Source organism: Syngnathus scovelli, chromosome 1, assembly GCF_024217435.2.
Source record: "Syngnathus scovelli strain Florida chromosome 1, RoL_Ssco_1.2, whole genome shotgun sequence".
Taxonomy (NCBI): domain Eukaryota; kingdom Metazoa; phylum Chordata; class Actinopteri; order Syngnathiformes; family Syngnathidae; genus Syngnathus; species Syngnathus scovelli.
The window spans coordinates 8365859-8388288 of record NC_090847.1 but is presented as its reverse complement, the minus strand read 5'-3'; the positions used below and the strand labels follow the sequence as shown (position 1 = coordinate 8388288).

At 40.8% G+C, this 22430-nt stretch overlaps 3 protein-coding genes across 3 annotated transcripts; all 3 read right to left on the bottom strand.

Moving 5' to 3' along the window:
* Window positions 1-724: 724 nt before the first annotated feature.
* LOC125984488 (G protein-regulated inducer of neurite outgrowth 1) lies at window positions 725-6459 on the bottom strand. The gene is made up of 2 exons (XM_049746394.2): window positions 5546-6459; window positions 725-5235 (listed from the first exon to the last, which is right to left on the bottom strand). The coding sequence occupies exon 2, from the start codon at window positions 5212-5214 to the stop codon at window positions 3373-3375; it is 1842 nt and encodes a 613-aa protein (XP_049602351.1). The 5' UTR covers window positions 5215-5235; window positions 5546-6459; the 3' UTR covers window positions 725-3372.
* Window positions 6460-6622: 163 nt separating this feature from the next.
* Window positions 6623-7634, bottom strand: adirf (adipogenesis regulatory factor). Its single transcript, XM_068651594.1, has 3 exons — window positions 7335-7634; window positions 7200-7262; window positions 6623-6955 (listed from the first exon to the last, which is right to left on the bottom strand). Exons 1-3 carry the CDS (start codon window positions 7591-7593, stop codon window positions 6852-6854), a joined length of 426 nt encoding a protein of 141 aa, XP_068507695.1. The 5' UTR covers window positions 7594-7634; the 3' UTR covers window positions 6623-6851.
* Window positions 7635-7771: 137 nt separating this feature from the next.
* sncb (synuclein, beta) lies at window positions 7772-19169 on the bottom strand. Its single transcript, XM_049746741.1, has 6 exons — window positions 19001-19169; window positions 18096-18229; window positions 14669-14698; window positions 14476-14561; window positions 11882-11962; window positions 7772-8537 (listed from the first exon to the last, which is right to left on the bottom strand). Exons 2-6 carry the CDS (start codon window positions 18214-18216, stop codon window positions 8508-8510), a joined length of 348 nt encoding a protein of 115 aa, XP_049602698.1. The 5' UTR covers window positions 18217-18229; window positions 19001-19169; the 3' UTR covers window positions 7772-8507.
* Window positions 19170-22430: the final 3261 nt, after the last annotated feature.

Sequence of the window (22430 nt, the reverse complement as noted above, 5' to 3'; positions counted from 1 at the left end):
TGGGATGGAAAACAACAGCCCCCACACACATCGAATCGCCCATAATCAGCACCCAACCCCACGGAACCAGCTCTCACCGAACCAGCACCCACTCCCATGGAATCAAACTCTGCTGCGAACTTGCCCCACCCCAAAGACTCATCACCCATCAAACTCGGCCCACAATGTGCAACTGAATATAAGCTGACCAAAGAACCTTGAACGTTGCCTTTTCTGAATGGAGACTTTCTGCTCTTGAAGGGCCCAGCGCTGTATTGTACTTTCCTGAAAACAGAGCTTTCTTAACAAGAATTGTGATTGAACTCAACCAACCTGTGTAAGTCTAATTTCTGCTTCAGTGTCTTAGCATTTTCCTAAATCTGAAGAAATCAAACGAGCATGCAGTGCGTAAATTGGATAACAGGTGATTGACAATGGTTTTTGCCGTGAGGCGCAGATAGCGCGCTCCCTAAATTGTGGACAAAATCAACTCTGTTGTCCTGTACAAAAGTCAAAACTCCCAAACCCCTGCCACTGTCCAAATACATCTCCCATGTAACTCTTAGTTTGTTTTATATGCCATTTCAATGAATCACTCAGTTTTTAACCAACACTTACTTTTTCCTGTCAACGTATCCCATTCTGTCTAAAACTATGAGTGTAAAACTTTTTTGGTCACAATATTCTTTGTCATGACATTCACATAATTAAGAGGACAGAAACCGCTGCAAAAAGATGCAACACGTTTTGTGCAGACTGTGGTCTTTATTTCGGTCAATGTTGGAAAGCAGCAAGTTGAAAATTGGTTTGCCTTCAAATGAACTGTCATCAGTTAGACGAGCAACACCCACCAGCACCGAGTGCTACCCTTAGATATAAAAAAAATGTGTATTGCATTGCCTTAGTGGATGACACAAGATTCTACAGCTGACAAAATGTGTTTGCTGGTTTTTACATTGACTTTTTCTGACTTCATGCGGCTTGAGCTCATAACTAGAATCATAGAAAAAAATAGTCACATCTAAATTAATGTATAACAGTTCAATAAATGAATAAACACACACCTCAAATGTAGATGTGATTAATTATCTGCACAGAAATATCACAGACCAACAGCTCTAAAACCAAACTACATCAATGATGACAGTAAGATAGAGATAAGATTTCATCATTTTTAATTACAACTAAATAACAATAAATAGCAAAAATGGCTGTGAGTACGACCCGCATAGCTGAAGTCATCACTTCTGATCATGATTGTGCATTTGTGCTTTGATTTATCCACATTTCCACAAAACCATCAATTAAGCAATAAAATTGATGCAAAATTGAAAAGCAAAGTACAACACAATAGGGACTCCTCTCACACAACATTTAGAGTTGAAGTTCACATCCCACACAAAACTTGCCCTCATCTAAGAACATGAAGCTCAGTGACCTCAAGAATGTGACTGTTCCAGAACCGTCCATGTAGCTTGTTATATGGGGCAACTTGGTTTCAGTTTCAATTATGTAGTGTTTTGTCAATGAAATTTACTAAAAGAGAAAAAAGAGAAGAATAGAACTTGGGCATGTAGAGAGAAAAGCAAAAGCATTAAAATACAATCTACTAATTCTACTAGCTAGCAAGCTAGCACCATGAAATCAAAAGTCAACCTTATTGTGAGATAGTCTGTGTGCTCAAGACTTTACAATAAAATTATGGTGTAAAATTACACAAATAACGTTTACCGAGATGTTAATATGATTAGCATAAATAGCATGCTGATAACAATGACTAGCATTAAAATAAGCAGAGAAACTTGTCAACATATAACAAACGTCCTATTTCTACTGCACCGAAAACATTAGTTCACAGTATTTCACAACACATATATTACTTGTACAGTACTTGACCAACAAAGCAACCATGAAGCTCAAGATGTGTGTTACACTGCCTGCTGATAGACATGCTTACTGTTTAGGGTTGCGAGAAACTGGAGCCTGTTCCGTCTGATTTTGGATGAAAATCAGACTACTGGATTGTTGCTGATAGACAAACATTAATTTAATAATTTCAGCAGGAATAGACAACTCCACTAAGGGACATTGTTCGACTAAGACTTCCTGTTCTATGTCCATTTTGGGTTTGTCTAGCTTGCGTCTTCAAAAAGTGAGTTAGCAGTTGGCATTGCTTTACGGTTAAAAAGACTAAATTGGTACGTACTTAGAAAGTAATATGAAATTACCTGAAAAATGAACGTAAGTTACATGATGGCTTCAATTTCAACCTGGCCAGGGCGAAACTGGAGCATACCGTACACTCAAAGAAATACATTGTTGGCTGAACATCATAAAATTCAGGAAATAATTTGAACCTACGGCCTCAAAACTGGGAGGTGGATTGGCTTGCCAGTCGTCTACTTTGTCGCCGGGGTTGTTGCCAAGCAAACGGTACAATTGCAATTGTTTTGAACCAGTTCACACTTGTTGATGTTTTAGCAAAGAAACATGATTGGCTCGCGTCATATCAACATGAAATCATCTATTAAATGTTACGTCTACCAGGTTTCATCTAAATTCTACTTAATTCAGTAGTGTTCATCATACAAACATGGAATCTTTGATTACCGATTACATAAATTACACAAATATAAAGTAGATAACACTTTTTGTGACTCTCACAGTCTCTCTCGAGTTACCATTGATCAATTGGTAGATGTTGTTGTGTTAGTGTCCTCTTATTAAGTCAAACAGTTAACATCATGTTTAAATACCAATTTGACTTGAAACTGGTCATTTCATGACTCAAGCATCTATTGTGAATTGTCTTTGTTAGAGAAGAGCAAGTTGTTCAAAACACCTAAAATATTGAATAGCTGAACAAAACTTTAGAGAAGGTTGAATTGAGTTTACTTGATTGTACCGCATTGTGATAGACGTTGCGTTCATCCTGAAATAACACCTGAAAACTAAAAATCCCAAACTTTTGGGAGGAGGGTATGCCATTGAAGCTTTTCGATTTTATCACTTGAACGAAGGTCTACAGAATGCCTGGCCAAGACATGAGGTATCATGCAGTCCCCTGCCACCCTTCACCCTAAAGTTACCTAGAATAGGCTCCAGTTCACTCAAGACCAGGGGTAGGCAAGTCTTGTCCTGGGGAGCCACTGTTATCCCTGTTTTCCAATTCGCCCTGCTGCAGCACAACTGATTCAGATAATCCGCTCATCAGCAAGTTCAGTAGAAGCTCGATAACCACCCTGATCATTTTAATCAGGTGTGTGAAGGAGGGAAACTTTAAAAACAGGCAGGACAGCGGCTCTCGAGGACCGGACTTGCCCACCCCTGCTCAAGACCCTGAACACGCTAGGTGGTGGTAAATAGTAAATCGTTATTAACCCTCCCCTTAAGTCACTCTGTGGTGTGCGTTCGAGAGCAACAATGCGGCTGCTGCATGTTCTCCATCAGAAGCCGAAATGGGTTTCGTCTGTTACGGCCCTCATTGTCGTCCTGCTCTCTCCTCTTCCCTGCCCGACACCTGCTCGCCCCTCCCTGGGCTACCTCATAAGCCAGCGGTGTGGCTGAGGGGTTGAGGGGTGGCGGTGGATGTAACGAGGGCTGCCTCTTCTGTTTCTTCACCTGTTTCTCCAGGTGCTTCTGGATGGCTGATCCCAAAACAGCCACTTCCACCACCGCCCCGTACACCTCCCACGTCATGCCCTTCTCGTCCCAGCTCACCTCCTGCACCACCTCCTCACTCTTCTCCTTGCAGTCGTTTTCCCCTTCAGCTTCTTCCACCGCATTTTCCACAGTCACGTCTTCCTTCTCTTCACTTTTAACTTGGCTTCCCTTCTCCGCCTTCTCATCCTCTTCCCCCTCATCATTGTTTTTCACTGCGCCGGCTTCCTGCGCGATCTCTGGAAAAGTCGTAGCGGTGGGCGTTCTCGGTGTCATGGGTGCTGTAGCAATGGAACGATACTCCACTTGCTGACACACTTGCGTCTCTGCATCTGTTGTTTGGGCCGCCGTTCTTTCGCAGTGAGTTGGGAACTGGAAGGCGTGATCGCCCCCAGGTGGGGTCATCGGGCTGGTGGCAACGGACTGGCACCGCACCACTTCCAGACTCACCTGTGTGCGGATGCTGTGGCAGCCGTCAGGAGATGGAGATTCCGGGACAGCCGGCTTTGACACTTCTTTTTCCTCGTGTATAACTTGGTTGATATTCGGTGATTTGCTTTGATTTGTATTTGTGTTTGATTCCTGATCAGGATTTGCACTTTCTGTCGAGACACTTGTCTCCCTCTTAAAATTCTTGGGAGCATTTTCTTCATTTTTGTTCATCTCTAGGGGATTACAAGATTGATCCTCCCATTCTTGCTCTTCCATCTTGTCATTATCATAGTGGGTCACTAAGATGGTAATATCTTGGTCCATACTTCCCATCCGTTGTGGCTTATCCTGGTGATCGCTATGCTCCACTTGTGACTCTTCGGCAGGAGAACAGGCGGCACTTTCTGTAGAAGACAACTCAACTTCTGGTGGACCTTTTGTTCTGGGAGTAATCGTTTGCGTCCCGTCATCTGTCTCGGCGAGTGCTGGGAAAGCTGTGGTCGAGGGTGTCTTTGGAGTCATGGGAGATGTGGTCACGGAGCAAAGCTCCACTTGCGTACCGGTCTGCATTCCCGCATCAGCTCCAGATCTGCGAGAGGAGCTTGGGAAAATGAAAGCATGACCGCCTTCCGGAGGGGTCATCGGGCTCGTGGCAGCTGAGTGACATTGGACCACCTCTAGACTGACCTGCGTGCGCATATGGTGCTGCCCAAAAGGTGCTGGGGAATTTGGGTCAGAAGGATCGGCAGTCGGCGGAAAAGAAAACGAGACTTTTTCTTCAGCCACCTTGTCAGTGTTTTGAATTACATCGACTCCACAGTTGGGCGGCCCATCCGCCACTGTTGACCTGTCACTGTCGGATTGTTGTTTCAAACGGACAGCTTCAGTCTGCTCAATGTCTTTCACGCTTGGAAAATCTGAACGAACACTACTGTCGCAAACCTTCCCCGATTGTGCTTCCTCTATTGTCTCAGCAAAACTCTCATTGGCATCGCTGGTGCTGACATTATGGATCAGTTCTATCTGAGCGCCTCCTCGACCTGTTGATTCTCTCATAAGAGGACCTTCGAGCGCGGGGTCACCAGCTGAATGCTCTCCACTCTCTTTGCCAAAACCTTTCGTCTCATCCTTAAGACTTCCCATCTTGTCCTGTGCAAAATGTTCCTGCATGGAAAAACACAGTGCTGAGCCAACAGGCACATTTTGCTCCATATTAATTTCTTGGCGATTTGAAATGGAAAAGTCATCAACTAGGACAGTATGAACTGGGATATACATGGAATTCTTTACAATTATTTGCTTGATTTAGCACAACATACGGTGACAGGCTGTCTCATTTGATATGCAATAAACAACATGTTCGACGATTAGCTTCGGTAAATTCAACCAAGGGAATACACGAGAGTAACGTGGATCGAATCAGAAAATACAAAATACAAACACGACATGATAAAACAAAGAGCTGTAGATGTACCTGAGCAGTCGATTCAGACTCAAGAAGCCTCCGCAAAACAATCTGTCACATTCAGGTCAAACATGGTCCAAACTTCACGCTGATGGACACGCTCGAATTTCCTGCTCTTGACTGGTCCTGACTGCTGTGGCTACAGGTTTGTCTGTAGAAGAATCTGTCTGAGGCAATTGTCGTTCTGGCTGCTGTGCCTGTTGAAAAGCTTCACATTTCCAGTTTCCCTGGAAACCACACTCGAGTTCTTGTGGTGAGTGGTAATGTACGGGGGGAGGAAAAAAATCCATGTTCAGTTCTCATCTACTCCTCCATTCATAGTAATTAGCGTCTCATTCAGAGGTTGGGGGGTTCAACAATGGGATGTATAACAATATCTGATGACAGAATCACCCTCTGAAGAGAAAGTGAGTCATGAACAATTCATGTGGCACATTAGTATTGATAGTATAGTTCATGTGTTTTTCATGGAAATAGCACGTGTAAAGCAAGCTCATCATGAAAAGATGACAAATAAATTTTCTCTGCAAATTTAATATTGTTTGTCACAGACCTGTTACAAGATGAATTCAAAGCAGTGGCTATCGTTAAATATTGCTGAAATTGCTGTGTTACACAGAAAAGGAGGTTGGAGCCTGAAGGAGGCTGAAGGAAGCCACCCACACATGAACACTTGCACACCACACTGTCTTTTATACAACATCCACGCTCTCTTATTTAAGACTTGAAAAGCCTGACTCGACGTGTGCATTGAGTGTACAAGTACGTATCTATGTTTTCCTAATTTGCACGGCTTCCTTTTTCTGATGACCAAAAACACAGTCATAAGTTTGAGCTTGGCCAGAACATGGTGTGCTGACTGAAGCTATTTCAAAGGCCTCCATCAATCCCTGGCCCCCATGGAGTTCTGTTGCTTAGCAACCACATAGTGTGACGGAGAGAGGTGTGCCGCCTAGGGACAAGGTGAACCAACACACGCTCATCAGCCCGCCAAAGGCCATCTTATCAGCAAGTGTTGCTTCTAACAATTTATCAACAGTGGGGACTATCCACCGTCTTATCTCTCCATAGGTATGTAGACATAAAAAAGAGAAATTATTCTGGTTTTATTTCCCCTTCAGAAGTCACACATACAAAATACACAGTGGTTAGAAAACAGGGAGAATCAAGTGAGAGGGGAAAATGCATTTTTTGGAATGTTAGTTATGTGATGTTTGTAATGGTTCTTAACTTTTAGCATAGTTATTCGTCGAAAATCTGTCGAGGATGATGATGATGACGAGTGGGCTTCAGTTTAACAAGATGAATGAAGGGATCATTTGGTGTCCCGTTTCTGTCCTAACTCCTTGATGGTGTCCGTGGCCTTGTTGGCAGCTTTGCCTATAGCCGCTTGGCTTTGTTTGCTGGCTTCTTGAGCAACTACATCCGTTTTAAAAATAAGAAACATTTCAGAAAAGGTCAACATGCAGTTTTTCAAAATGACCACATTCAATCCACAAAGTATAAGTGCATGCGTGATTGATTTATTTTATCCTGTTGAATTAGCTAAAGGGCCTCTTTAGCCTCTTTGTATTTTTCGGAGGAAAACGTTGGCCATAAGTACATTCTGACGACGTGCGTTTGCACTCAGTGAGAAGACAAATGGCTGAAACGTGCAGGGTACCTGCATTGGCTGTTTCTTTGGATGAATCTGCCACCTGCTGTACAGCTTCCTGAGCTGCCTGCACTGAGACCACACCATGTTGCTTTGCGAAACATATTAATTTTCAACGTGTCATCATCGTACGAGCGGATTTACCTGCAGTTTCCGTGACTCCTTTGACTGCAGAGTGGCTGCTGCCTTTGAGGCCCTCAAAGGACTTCTTCAACGAGGCCATGGCTCCACTCTTGGTCCCCCGCTGGGTACACGGCATGAGTCTGAGGCAACTGCAGCCCGAGCCACCGTTTAATACCCTCGGTTTGCGCCAGACATTGGTGAGCCTGCACGTTCCAGTCGGATTAACACGGACAAAACCGCACGGTCGGTCTGGCATCCTGGCAGCTGTGCCAAGAGTCATCGCAGCAAATTCTAAACATCCCGACCCGTCTGACAGAAGCAAGGAAAATAGACGAGCCTGGTTCAATGACTGAAATGGTTATATAATGAGAGAAATGAAAAAGTTCTCAATTGAGGAAAAATTTTTTTTTTTTTTCTTTTTTACTTTTTTTTATTTACAGAGGATTTGCATGTCCGGCTTAACACATAAACCTTTTTATTGACAAGTCCTGCAACTTAAAGCACATTTTCATATGACAACCATTATGATTTCAAGACATATTATATTGACTTTAAGTTGGTAAAATCGTCAGTATACACAAACACGCCCACACACAAACATGTATACTGTCCATGTCCCAACAGATAGTTTACTGGAATGATTTCACAAGAAACTAGAAAGATACAAAGTAAAAAAGAAATCCGAAATTCTTATTTTAAAAACATCCCAAAAGGAAATGGAAAAAAAAGAGACCCCACAAACAAGCATTGTCGACACTTAAAAGAGGATATTGTGTAAATATCTGCTTGCAACTTGGACTGTAACTTTTTTCGGCTCCCAATGTCTCATTGGAAGTTGATGAACATCTATTACACATGTCTAAATACATATACACACACACTCACACAAAATGCACATTCACAAGCCCTGATTCTGGTCTCATTTCATTGGGAGGGAATCAAGGAAATGAGACAGTGAAGGACAATCCTACAGCTCAATAAATACCGACACCCAACACATTACATTAATTACATTTACAATATATAATCATAAAAGATTTGTCTTGAAGGAAGAACATTTTTCAGTGGGAATTCTTGTCTTTTGGGAGTTTTTTTTTAAACTGGAGAATAATTGGAATAGCATTTGTCCGTTATTATTATAAATATTATTATTATATATTGTGCTGCTGGTTGAATGGAGGCTCACTGACGCTTTTATGCTTCCGGTTCGTAGTCTTGGCTCTCCTGTAAGGTGAACAAACATGACGTGCGATGAGTTGTCAGCTACATATACAAAATGGAATTTCTTATAAGATATTGTTAGTAGGAGGGTATAGAAGTGTTTTTAAGATGTTTAATAGCAGCAGCGTCACCCAAAAGAGAAAAATGCGCTGCAACCTGTTTTTAATTGTATCCCATATGTGAATTGTATTAATAGATGAATCAACAACTTATCGATCGATAGATATTTTCGATAAATTGTCCAAATCATCAGAATTTAAGCCTCTCACCAGTAAATAAGACTGATGCATTTTTTCAAAATAAGACATTTGCAAACCAAATTTTACTTTAGAAAACACAGCTTTTTTTTTTTTTTTTTTGCTATTTTAATTTTGCTTAATTTTGGACAGTTTATGGCCCAAATCAGGAACAGAATCACAATTCATTTGCACTTCCTGCATTTTCTTGCTATCCAAATCACCTGGATCCCAACACTGCTCACAACACTAGGGGGTGTAATAGATAGATTTAATTTCACTTCTCAAATATCACTGTGTTTGTCTGCTATATGATATATTTAACTGAAATCGCTGATTTGAACACTCAGTGATTTATAAAGGAAAATTACGAAACTGATCAGGGGTGCCCAAACTTTTGCATACGACTGTAGATAGATAGATAGATAGATAGATAGATAGATAGATAGATAGATAGATAGATAGATAGATAGATAGATAGATAGATAGATAGATAGATAGATAGATAGATAGATAGATAGATAGATAGATAGATAGATAGGCAGATCGATCGATCGAGCAGCATTTATACTACAGAGTGGGTATGTAAAAGATATCAGGCCAACTCCACATTACAAACAAAAAGAAAGAGAGAGGACGAAAGAAGAAAATAACGAGAAATTGCAAAGTCTGGTGTTATCTTGCCAAACTCTAGCTCCATTTTTTATCTGACATTTCAGGTTTTGTGTTGATATTTTCCAGCACCCTCATTCTACACCAAAGTCATAATTTGTTTGGTCTTGGCTCAGATTAGGTGATGTCATCCACTTCTACAAAAAACAAAATGACTTCATGGCTGTGTGAATTTGTGAGCAATGAGTAAATGATAAATAAATTGAATACATATTTGCAACAAATATTACAGGACTCTTATATCAGATTACATACTGTGTTCTTATGCGATCTATGTCAGCCTTTTGGCATCTACCATGGCAATAAAATATTTCATCATTCACAACACAAGGAGTTTGAGGATATGAAACTGTTCTGGCCCTTTATGTAGCTAAATGAGTCTCAAATATAACTTAATCATTCTTCACCTAAACTCATGGGTTACAAACAGCTCTTATGACCCAGCATGTACAAAAATAAAAGATGACGTCAGTGCATGGATTGCGCTTAGTCAATGCCTAGAGAGGGCAGCACCGGGCTGCAGAAAAGCTTCAAGGACGAGTTGTGAGCTCATCCCCAGCATCCTTCCAACTGCTCAACATTATGACAGCCTTAAAGGCTCCGGGTGTGATACTCCTTGGTCATTTGATGTCGTCTTTAGAATTAACAGGGAGGTTTTCCCATCAAGTCAGGCAGAGAGGGGCTCAATGCAAATTCTATCCTAAGCAGATTCCACATTTACAGCAATGCAGGGAGACACGGATGTTACCCACAATGCACCAAGGCTGTGAACGTCATCACCGCACCCACTCAGACCACGAGCATGTTACGGTGCTGAGTGTAGAAGGATGGGGGAAGGGAAGAACATGCAGGAGTAAGACTAAGAGAACATGGATGGCATGAAATGTGAATGATGAAAAATGCAGTGTTGCCTTTTTCATTGACTGGTGCAGAAATGTGGAACAAATGAAAAGGAAATGGAACCCAGACAAAATAAGATCAAATTGGATAAATATGGATATTTTAATAGAAAATAAAACAAATAAATAGAAAATATTTATTTCCTTTTTAAATCAATACAAATACAAATAAAATGCTAGAAAATTACATGGTGTAAATATCACCATGAGCGTAAAGGCGTTTAAACGTTTTCATTGCAACATATTTAGGATAGTTGATTCTCTCCCTGAGCGGGTAATTTCCAAATATAAACCATTTATGTCACACTTGCTGTGTGCTGTCCCACACAACCCTGTAATTTAATTTGAAAACACTTAATGTGTACGCAATTTAGTAGGCTCATCAATAAGAACCATACCAAACATATTGAAATTGATAGCCAAAAATAATCATTTGTATTGACAGTGTCACATCTCGTCCCCAGCCGTGTTACTGTCTTAGTTTCTGTCTGTGTCCTCGCCCCGCCCCTCCTGTGTGCCCATGATTAGTTTGATTATTCTCACCTGTCTCTTGTTACCTGTCGTGTATATAAGTCCTGTCTGCCCCTCACGCCCTGTTGTGTGTTGTTGTCTTAATGTCTTCTTGTTGCACATCTTTGTCGATCAGTCCTGTTGTTGGTTTTGTTTGTTAAGTCATGTCAGTTTGCTGAGTCTGTTAGTTTGTGTTCTCCAATAAACCCTGGTCCAAGCTGCATTTGGTCGCACTGCTCCATCCGATACATGACAGAGGTAATTGAACAAGACTGTGAGTGTATCTTGCAATGATGTAGTGAGTCATACTCGGGGGTGTTAAAAATATTTGATCCCTCTGAGATAACTAAAACATAAACGCCTCTTAGTCTGATTGTAATCGAGAATCAGTTTGATGCAAAATTGTCTTCAATGGTGCAGAGTGAAATGAGTACAGGGATGAATCTACAATGGTGGACGGCGTCACCCCACTGGCCCCAGTGGATATGTGAATGTGCACCTTAAGGCATACTCACTGAAAAGGTTCTGGCTCTGTCCCTGAGTGCGTATGATCTAAAGCAGGGGTCATCAATGTGGACACCAGACATCCCTCAATGACCATATCAGTAGCCAGTGGACCTCTTCTAAAAAAATAGCTCACCAGTTGATGGGACATTGCGATTTTCCAGAAATGTTGTTCAAATGAGAAATAATAAGCATGATTGTCTTCACATAATGAATATCAATATGACTAAAGGTAATTTGAGCACATTTATTTAAAATGTGTCTATCAAAATAGTAGAATTCCGTGCTAATCCGTAGCCAAGAGGTTTTGTAGCTTTCAGTTAAAAGAAGATAAGAGGAAAATAAGAAAACAAATGCAAATATTGCATTGATAGTCATGTGCATACGGAGCCAATTAATACTAACAGGCCTATTATCTACTGACACTTAATGGACTCACCCCTGATTGTAAAACAAAATATTTTAGTGTTGCAAAAAATATCCATCTACACAAGACTCCATAATGTGTGTGGTGCAAGGTGATTACCTGCTGGGTGTCATCATATGTCTCTCCTTCTGGCATTCCCTCAGACTGGCCCTCCGTGGCCTCCTGCCCATAATCCTCAGGCTGTATGGCACAGACAGAAAACAAATATGAAGGCTGAAAAGATGCAATAATGATTTGTGCTCTGGCGTATTGTATTTCACGACCCTGCCACAAGCAGCAATTTCACACAAAATTTTAGACTTCTCCAGAGCAGGTTTATTTTGCAGTGCAGGTAGTGTCACACAATTTATATTGTATTTTTAATCGAGGCCTAAGCGCTCCCGCAATGTGTGTGTTACACTGCATGTCATTGAATTTCCCTCATAAATATGGCACTAGCATTGGAAAACTAGTCCTCAAGGAGGCTGCTTTAGTTTGCATTGTCTGACATTGAACCATGTCAGGTGCACCTCATTGCAAGGAATACAAAGCTTGACTGATAGGAGACGGATGTGTTGATGCCCAAATGGCCTCCGTCAGTTTACAAAATTGACAAAACTGTCTACCTAGATTAAATATACATTGCTGATTATTTATGTCAGTGATTAAGCATATTAACGAGTATGTGTCTATTTTACAGACTGTGGTGCAGACTGCAACATAACGAGAGCTTTTCATGACATTTTGGTCCCCCCCTACAAGAGAGGCAATATATTAGAAAGTAATCAGTCAGTTGCAGCGCAGCTCTGAATAAGGATCTATAAACTATACTATAAAGAAGGATCCGACAAATATGGATTTTTTTTCAAGTCGATGGGGAATCTGATTTTTGGCCAGATAAAATTCTGAAAACTGAGGCAATTAATTTTAAAAAGTATATAATGCCAAAATTAGCCTATTTTTTAAATTTTAAAATGAATTATGTACAAGTAGAACAATTGACTGTACAATGTACCTTAGGTGTTGCAGGCATAGACTCATTCTAATATAGCTGCCTTAAACCAGACAGCCCTCTTCCTAGGATTCAGTCCCAGCTAAACAACTTTAATCTGTTGTGTTAAACTACAACCGGTAATACCGGTGGAATATTCACTTAAATGTACTCCTTCTGACACAATAGTTTATAAACAAAGCATCAACTATTTCCTTTCTTGGGACTTTGCTCATCACTCTCTGTGCAACAATGAGACCTGAATAGAAAGCTAGTGGGTCACCACTCTTATTTTTAAACCTCCGCTAATCAAGTCAATTAGGGTGGACACCAGGCCCTAATCTTGCACCGTGCTCAAGTTGACTGCAAGAGAAGAAAGCCGAGGAGACTTCTTGAATGAAAGCTAACATATTTGAATGTCACTTTATTTGGCACATAGGCTAACTTTGACGACCTCGATATAAATTGTCTGCTGGAGAGGCAGTTACCTAAAACTGTTTATTGTTGTGACTGCGGGTTGCAGTATAGACAAGTGTGACAAAATATTGGAAAAAAACAGTGTGCCGTGCAGTCCTACACCAATTTACTGTAAATATAATAAAGGCTTTATTTTACTTTTACAAAACCGTCCTACACCATTTGACACAAATAATGGCAACATTTTGTAATTTTACTGCTTTGGTAGAAAATTAGGAATACCATTGCACGTGTCGTTTTGGCCTATGGCTTTGCAGACATGAATGATATGAATGACGTTTGTAAGCAAGCCTTTGCCAAGGTGTAAAAATGAGCTCCTCCAAAACTGTAAACAAGCCAGTAAGGTTAACTATCTTTGCCAGGCAGTGAAGAGGATCCCAACTGTGATGATAAAGGCTAAGAAAAGGTCGAGGAACACTGTTTCACTCGCAGCCTGTCAACGTGGTAGCTCTCATGCATTACAAGGTTATTTAGGGTGAGTAGCACAATTCTGAACACGAATCGATTACAGATGTTGGTCCGAATAAGAGTTAAAACAATTCAGAATACAAGACAAACATACAGTTAAACGAGGTTGTATAATGAGAATTTTGGAGAAATAAATCATATCGAGGCTGTGGGTGTTTATTTATTCAGGTGTCTACCACATTATTATTTTTCTGGACATTACTCGGCTGTGGTTAAAAATAGCTCAAGAGTTTCTGTCCAACTCCTGGCTGACTTTGTTCTTAGCAGCACCCACTCTAGCCGCACACGTCACATCTTCTATTTTGTTTTGTTAAAATGCCCAGGCATGCTCTGTGCTCCATCCATTACGTTTTCTTTCAACTATAGACACACGTCGGCTTAACAGATGCTATGCTCTGCTGGTGCTTTAGTAAATTTGTCTACCATTGCACGTATCAGTCATAGTAATGTAAAATAGATTAAAAAGCCCCTTTATGAGATGACTAACTCCTACAGTACATTCAACCAAATAACGTGAGCAGCTACTGTAGTACAGTGTATACTCGAATGTGAATTTGTGTGCACTTAAGTGTTTGCTTTAAAGAGCAATGAATCAATTTTAAAAGCCTTGATCAAGACACGTTGAAATCTCAATTCAATCGTGATTCATATTTCAATGTAAAAAGTGCAGTTGGATTTGCTAAACACTACCATGACTTCAATTGTCATGACGACAGCATTAAATTGAAATATCCTGTTATGAAATATCTTAGTGTAAACTGTGGCATAATGCACATACGTTCATGTCAGAAGGGAATTCATCCTTCTTCAGAAGGCCAGTCGCGGCAGCAATATTCTCCATCGCTCCAGTGGTCTTCTCAGCCACTACGCACGCATGCACACATACAAAATTCAAAAAGCAGAGTGAGCAGAGTGTTTGCAGCATTGATTGGAATTATAGCACCTGAATAATATTCAAAATAAGAACTCACCTGTGCCGACACTGTCTTTGGCCTTGTTACCTAGTTAACAATAAAGAAAAATAGAGATCATTTAGGCACATTTTTTTAAAAATAGAATTTAATACTGGCATTTAATTTGCCTGTAAAATCACCTTTGTTTTGAGGTCCTGGATATAAATTTGATTTGATTTGATATGTCTTTATTTTGAACATTTTAAAACATGAAATTTCTTAATTATTTCACTTTGGATGACGAAATGGTCCAGTGGAGGACAAGCAGAGAGCATTTAAATATCTGCGAGTTTCAATGCGTATTAAATTACATTTTGATGGGAGTGGATTGTTAAACCTAAGAGTGATGCATGGATCTGGTACTAAGAACAATGAACAAATTCTAACCTGGGCCATTAAAACATAGCTACAATAAATGGCAATAGTTTAGGGTTGTTGTCCTCCTATAATCATGAGCTGTGTGTGAAAGTACATGGCTATGTAATGATTAGTTTCATAAATATTTAAAGACTCCCACATTGCTCACATCTCCAAACTGGCCATTGATATGAAAGCACCAGGGAGCAATTTATTTAAGAGACTTAATCAACGTTACTGCTCCTGCTTAAAATACAACCACAGCATTGTTCAATTGTTTGACCTTTTGGCAGACCATCATCGATCTGCACTTTACTCCACTGAGCGATTTGGCCAATGTACTACATTGTGTGACCAGTGGTCCTGAATCTGTACAGGGCAGTGGAACTGTGTAGCATCCACATGCATTATCGGTCCCTGAGGACCGTTAAAAGCCAGCGAGGGAGAAGCCGTATGATGAAGCTTTTTACAAACGGCAGCCTCAAAGAAAACCTAAATTGAGGAAATGCATCCATGTGAAAACAACACACTCATGGAGTGCCCTGGAAGAACTATACCTACAGTCCCACAATTGATGGCTATCGCAAGGGAAGGCAAACTCTTGACGTGTTTCTAAAAGTGGGTTTGCCTACCCAGAAATAATACATAACCCAAATGAAACAAGATCAACTCAGTTAACAGGTCGGAATAAATCTTTTTTTGCTTTTTTTGACAAGTATCCATCCATCCACCCATCCACCCATCCATCCATCCATCCATCCATCCATCCATCCATCCATCCATCCATCCATCCATCCATCCATCCATCCATCCATCCATCCATCCATCCATCCAATCGTGTTATGAGAGATGCACAACAGTTATGAATTGGTATAAATCAATTTGATTTTGGTGATGATTTGTTCCACAACAGTGAAAACAGTCTGACTATATGTCACGTCCCTGCGTCACCGGACTCCCAGCCAAGCCCCAATCAAGGAATTGCCAACACCTGCTACAGCTCGTTAGGGCCACTACTTAACCTCTATGCATTCTGCCAGTGGTTGTCAGTTCGTCTCCTTACCCTGCCCGTGACACCACTGCCTTCTGGTCCCCTGAACGATCTCTGTTGCCAACTGTTTCCGTAAACTGACCGACCACGCCTGATCGCCGCCTATCTTGACAACCTGCCTGCCTCCGACTACGACTACGCGCTGTGCTCTGCTGCTCAGCCACGCCAGACCGCAAGTCCAGTGTTCCACTTCCCCTTTCCCCCCTTTTCAATAAAGGATCGTGTGCACTTGGTTGTCCTGTCTCTGATCCGTGACACTATATATGAGCCAATTCTGTTGATACTTTACTAACAGTGATGATGGACACTCATCAACTATGATAATAAACATTGCTTGAAAAGTAAATTAATTTGATTGTGCATATATATATATATATATATATATATATATAATAAAGTTGCAATAAAATTGCAATACATACATACATACATACATATGTATGTACATACATACATACATACATACATACAATACGTACATACATACATACATGCGTACATACATACGTACATACATACAAACATACATACGAACATACATACCTACATACATACGTACATACATACATCTCATGTGTGCGAAGTTGCCCATTTTTCTTAAAAATAATCTCAAAGCAAATGTCTCAAATTTAGGAAACCTGAAGTAATGATGATCCCATCTCAATTTGCTTACAAAATGACTTTTTGTGAAATCTGGCCATATTTACTTCAACACACTGGACGGCTTGACTTATTTTGTCATACGAATGGCAATGGGTGGAGACCTGTCCCTTGGGTTCTGCCATCTAATTGACAGCATTAGCATTTATTTGTCCTAACTGTCGTTATCCATCATTGTCTTAGATTAATGAAGATTGCATTACACTTTCTGCCCAACAGCATGACAAACAACAGAATGCATAATTGCAGACACATTACAGCTATGCTGAGTTCCATTTTGTACATGGCAACAAGATGATTGAGGAGGATGTGAAAATGAGCCAGCATGCAGTTTGACTGCTGTCTGACATGTTTGCTGCTCATGACGAGTGACAGGCACGCAGTAATTGGATTTCAGCTTAGATCTCATTGCAGATACATCTGACAACTTCTAGTCTCATCTCCACAAGCACATCACGTGCGACTGTGCCTTCATGGAACACAATGTGACCATATCAGTAGTGACAACTACCAGGAGTTTCCATTTTGGGCCTTCTATTAAAAGACAATGATGCACCTGAAGCGTTACAATTCGGGAGATGAGCAAATATATGCCTGCTTGAAAATAAGAATAAATATTTTGACAATCCACAGCACAAAATAAAAACCATTGTACCCCAATCATTTTAAATTATCTGCTATAATTGTAATATGGCAATTTTGAAAGATGGCATTAACAAATCCCAAAACTAAAAATAAATATTTAAAAACCTTAAATATTTCACGAAAAACCTTAAATATTTCACGAGTATCCATATTCTTTAATAAAAAAAACTGAAGCTAGATGGAAGCGCAACATGCAAGTCTTGCATGAATGATGATTATATATTTCATGAAGTCTTGTATGTGATATGCATGTCATATTCTATGTACAGTCTACTGGCTTTGCCTGTGCACAGACGTGGCCCGTTCCGCCCCACCCCCACCCCATCTCGGTCAAGTGAGGCGATAGGCCATAAGGATATTCAAAGCATTGCATCATCTACGATTACTCCTCACTACAGCGCACTACACTACATCTTACAACTGCTGATACCGATGCTATTCACTACCTGCTTGTTAAAACAGCCTCTATAATTAATGGCACAGTGAATTGATCTGCATACGTTAAACACGGGCATTGATTGTTTGTCTTCCCGAATGAAAAACTGGCTTGCTGCGGTGATGAAACTTTTTTTTTTTGCCAGTGGATCCATCTTTTACATTTACATCACGTATTTTGAACCTATATGGCAGCGTCCATGCACAAGTAGAAGAAATAGCGTGACCAACAGTTGTTAGTCACACACTAATCAATTCCTCTACAATGGATGCCAAGCCCTGCTTTGATCATCTTACCTACGAACATAACTCCTTCTTTAGTCTTCTCGGCGGCCACGGCAACTCCTTCCTTGGTCTTCTCTGCAGCCACAGCCACGCCCTCCTTGGCTTTGGACAAACCCTTCATAAAAACGTCCATCTTGGTGGAGCAACTGTGGGCAATGCAACACGCGTGTGGTTCAATCACCATGCAGAGCCATGCAAAGGATCTCATGTTAGTAAAGAGGCCACTGAAACTGTTAAATATACTCACTGTATTAATTCACAATACATTGGGTGGGTTCGTAAGTGTTGGGGAAAATGGGAGCTATAACGCCGCCTGTGGTGGATTCCGACAGGTGCAGTCCGGCCAACAGGCTTTTGAAATAGTCACTGTGTTCACTCATGCATGCATTCGTGCACCTTTTCAGCATCCTCCCACCGTACATTAAATATTAAAAAGCCAAAAGATTTCAATGAAATGGTTAATTGTGGAGGGGGGTCATTAATTATTGCTCACTTGTAATGCTACGCTCATCAGTGCACGGGGAGATGCCTGCCTGCACAAACGGGGTCGTTTTTTTCTCCTTTTTTTCCCCAATAGGGAATGCACAGGCGGTGCTATTTATTACTGGGGGATGGGGACACTACCTTATTTACACGCATCACGGTGCAAAACATACATGGAAGGTAACACCATATTCACCAATTTGCGCAAGAAATGAATATTGAATTATTATATGAATCGGACACCATTACATGAGCTACAAATGAATTATTTGACGACATGCAGCAGTTTGGCCGAAAGCATTCTTAAATGCAACATACAGCATAATATCTGAAATTAAAGTATTCTTAATGTTAACACTGCGTCTTCAAACGGTCGTCGCTAAACGCGCCGAGAAATAACGCTTGCAAGTCAGTGAACGAAAGGTGGCCCTTACCTATTTACAAATAGCTTCGACTTGTCCGCTTCGTGGTCGATTGAGTGGAACTATCGTCTGTTCAGCAGAGATATCTTGCAACGATCACAACGGTGGGCCTTTCTCGCGATGATCTCCACCAACAGTGAGGCTGAGACCGTCACGTACCCCTTGTTCCCCCTCCCTCCCTCTGCACGCCTCAACGCCAGCCTCCTCCACTATATTGATCACCCCAGGCTGGATGTCATCTGGTAGGCAACGGCGAGCAAAGGGACTTTAAATATCACGATATAGTGTGGTCTGGTGAATTTTTATTATTATTATTTTTTTGTATTTGAGCAATGGCCCGACAAAACCCCATTTAAAAAAACGTGAGCAGGTCGTGATCATTATTTGAAAAAGGGGTTGTGTCGGTTTGTGCAAAGTCCCGGTTGGGAGTTGAATATACTCGATGATTTCGACACTGTGGTTAAAGAGTGGTTAAAATGCGATGCCAAATGCATCACAGGCGATTTATTCAGATGTTCTAATATACAGTCTCAGTGCATAGCATTCATTTTCACGATCCAGACTTTCAGCAACGCCATCTGCATTGGGCATTGGACAAGCTGTGCTCCTGCATGAAGTTGGTCCATATCGTGCGAGGAGACAGTGGTGGATGGTTTCATTAACATGAAGGCTGCATTGCACGTTGACTCCTTTTTACCCCCTCCAAGATAACACGAACATAAAAAGCCTTATGCACAAGATAACTTATAGACCTAATACAGTTGGACCATTAAATTATATGTTCTGCAGTTTGATTCGGGAATTTTCCATATTAGAAAAATCATATACTACATAGGCTTAATTTACTATATTTTAATATTAGTAGTGGAGGAGTTGTGGAGATGTGAATTAAAAAAAACCCACGTAAAAATAGAAGTAGAACTACCATATACTAATAATTATTTATGAATGGGCGTGGTAATTGGAAGTCAGTGGTGTCATTGACTATATGAATTTTATATTGATGCATTTCAGGAGTATAAGAAGACCACACGGGGGACTGTGCTAATCGTGTCGGGATGCACGCCTTTTTTTTTTTTTTTTTTTTTTTTACGAGTCGAATCCACCCCTTGCTCCTCTCTGACGTGCATACAGTGACGCAGTCATGGGCGAGTGATCGTGAATTCCTCCCCCAAACTTCCCTCCGGTGTAAGGAAATCCCAGCTAGCTCAACCCGAACGGAACTATCCCCCCTCTTTAGTCGTTAGTCCATGATAGGCAAACAAGAAGAACCAGGCGGCCGCCATTTTGGCCTACATTTGAATAATGTAGAGTAGACAACGGCGGTGTGAGCAGGCGTTTCACTTTAGAGCGTAAACCACAAGTTGTGGTTTTAATAATTTGAAGACGAATTGATGGAAGGATTCTGTATTTGATAGCGGAAGACCGTAGCTCTATCCTCGATGTTTATGTGGCGCTGTCCTTGCTGGTAGCGTGGCTCTGTCCATAGTGCTGAAACATATTACCAGGATGTGTTGCGAAAACCAGAACGGGAGAGACCCGTCGGTATCTTTAATTTCAAGAACACGATACTACAATAGAAATACAATTGAACCAGTTGACTTTCCAGACACATTTAAACAGAAGAAACGGACAGTACAGTAAAGCATTTCTTTCGCAATTGTGTGCCAAAGTTGCCTCCTGGTGGTCATTTGTAGTAATTGTAGGCTTGTGTCTAAAATCATTGGGGCCAAAGAGTAGTCACACTAAACCAGGGATGTCAAAGTCAAACACACCGAGGGCCAAAAAAACAAATTTGCTACAAGCCGAGGGCCGGACTGGTTCAATGTTTATTAAAATATATCGGAATGATTGCACATAGCCTTTTGAACTAAGACCTAACACAGTGTACATTATTTAATGATTAAATGAATATGGCAATATTTTGTTATGGCTCTGTCAGTAACTTCAAGGGAAAACATTTTCAACAGCCAAACAGCAAAAAAAATCAATTGTTTTAAAAACAAAATGTGTTTCTTAATATCAACATAAATGCATAAGTAAAAGTGTATGCATTATAAACTGAAAATGTATTATTGTGCTGCTCTATGATCTACCGATCATTGCTTTCAAATCGTAAAATAAAAAAATAATCAAATCAGTTGTATTCTTTCTCATGGCTCTTATCTGCAATTTTCCCTTGGTCCATTCAACTGAAAAATAAATATAAATAAATAAAATTCAAAAATTTACGGCACACAGACAAAACAATACTTTCTTCAAAGAAAAATCACGTCTTGTAGAAACAAATGTAAAAATGTAACCGAATTAAAAAACGGAAAATACGTTACTGTTCTGTGATGCTCACTTGTCTGAGGCTGAGCCTGATACTTAGAGGTGTCTCATTGTTTTTACAAGTTCATCAATGTTCGGGGTTAGGCTCTGAGGCTCAAAACCCGTTTTTGATCAACTCTCCTTCTGCAAAGGGCCGGGCTGATTTGGCGATATCTTTTGCCACAATAAAGCTAGCCTTGGCAGCAGCCTCGCTTTGTGATTTAGCATACGTGAACATAGCCTGTCTGGACTTAAGGCCTCGTTTTAATTCTTCCACCTTCTTAGACTTAGACTTAGACTTAGACTCAACTTTATTAATCCCTTGGGATTACTCCTTCAGGGAAATTCTGTGTCCAGTAGCAGTAAAATACAAAATACACAAGAAAAAACACAAGAGATACAGATATACAGAAGATGCAGAAATACACACAGTGCAAGAGTTAGCAATGAAATGTAAAAGAGGCAAAAAGATAAACTAGGCAAGAAAATTGAGGGAGGTAAAAACACTACACAGTAGTTGCCATAATATTGCACATTGTATATTGACGTGTGAATGTGTACAGTTATTACAAGCATCTCCATGTCCCTGTTCATGTCCATGCCACCTCCTCCCCCCCAGTGAGGAGTTGAATAGCTTGATGGCTTGGGGGACAAAGGAGTTCTTCAGTCTGCTTGTCCTACAATTGGGGAGGATCCGGCTCCTCTGATTAGTGATGACAGCTTTTGTTCATATTCTTGTCTTGTTGATAGTGCCTTCTTAAATTTAATTCTTTCATTACAGCATTTTCTCCACACACAGAAGACACACAGGTTTGCCTCTTACCTCCGTAAACATGTACTCTGCCTCCCACCTGGCCTGAAACCCCCTGTTCTCAGCGTCCACCTTACGTTTAGCCATTTTTGAGGAGGGGGGTATCAGAAAGTTGAACTCTGCTCTGACTACTGATGAATAATGAAGCCGCTTGTGCGAGCTGCAGGGACATCGCGGGCTACCGTTGCATTATGGGAAATGTAGTGTTGGTGCGTGCAAAACACCAGCGGGCGGCTGTGGCCTACGGGCCGGTTCTAATAGTAATTCAATATCATCCAGGGGGCCATAGATAATCAATTCGCGGGCCGGATCTGGCCC

Bases quoted from the DNA above. Each gene is read 5' to 3' on its own strand.
- LOC125984488 (XM_049746394.2), bottom strand. From the start codon at position 5,214: ATGGGAAGTCTTAAGGATGAGACGAAAGGTTTTGGCAAAGAGAGTGGA.
- adirf (XM_068651594.1), bottom strand. From the start codon at position 7,593: ATGACTCTTGGCACAGCTGCCAGGATGCCAGACCGACCGTGCGGTTTT. The intron at 7,263-7,334 runs GTAAATCCGCTC...GTGTGGTCTCAG, and splicing joins AGGAGTCACGGAAACTGCAG to TGCAGGCAGCTCAGGAAGCT. The intron at 6,956-7,199 runs GTACCCTGCACG...AAACGGATGTAG, and splicing joins CAAAGAAACAGCCAATGCAG to TTGCTCAAGAAGCCAGCAAA.
- sncb (XM_049746741.1), bottom strand. From the start codon at position 18,216: ATGGACGTTTTTATGAAGGGTTTGTCCAAAGCCAAGGAGGGCGTGGCT. The intron at 14,699-18,095 runs GTAAGATGATCA...ATTGTTAACTAG, and splicing joins AGAAGGAGTTATGTTCGTAG to GTAACAAGGCCAAAGACAGT. The intron at 11,963-14,475 runs GTATGTGCATTA...TGTGCCATACAG, and splicing joins AATTCCCTTCTGACATGAAC to CCTGAGGATTATGGGCAGGA.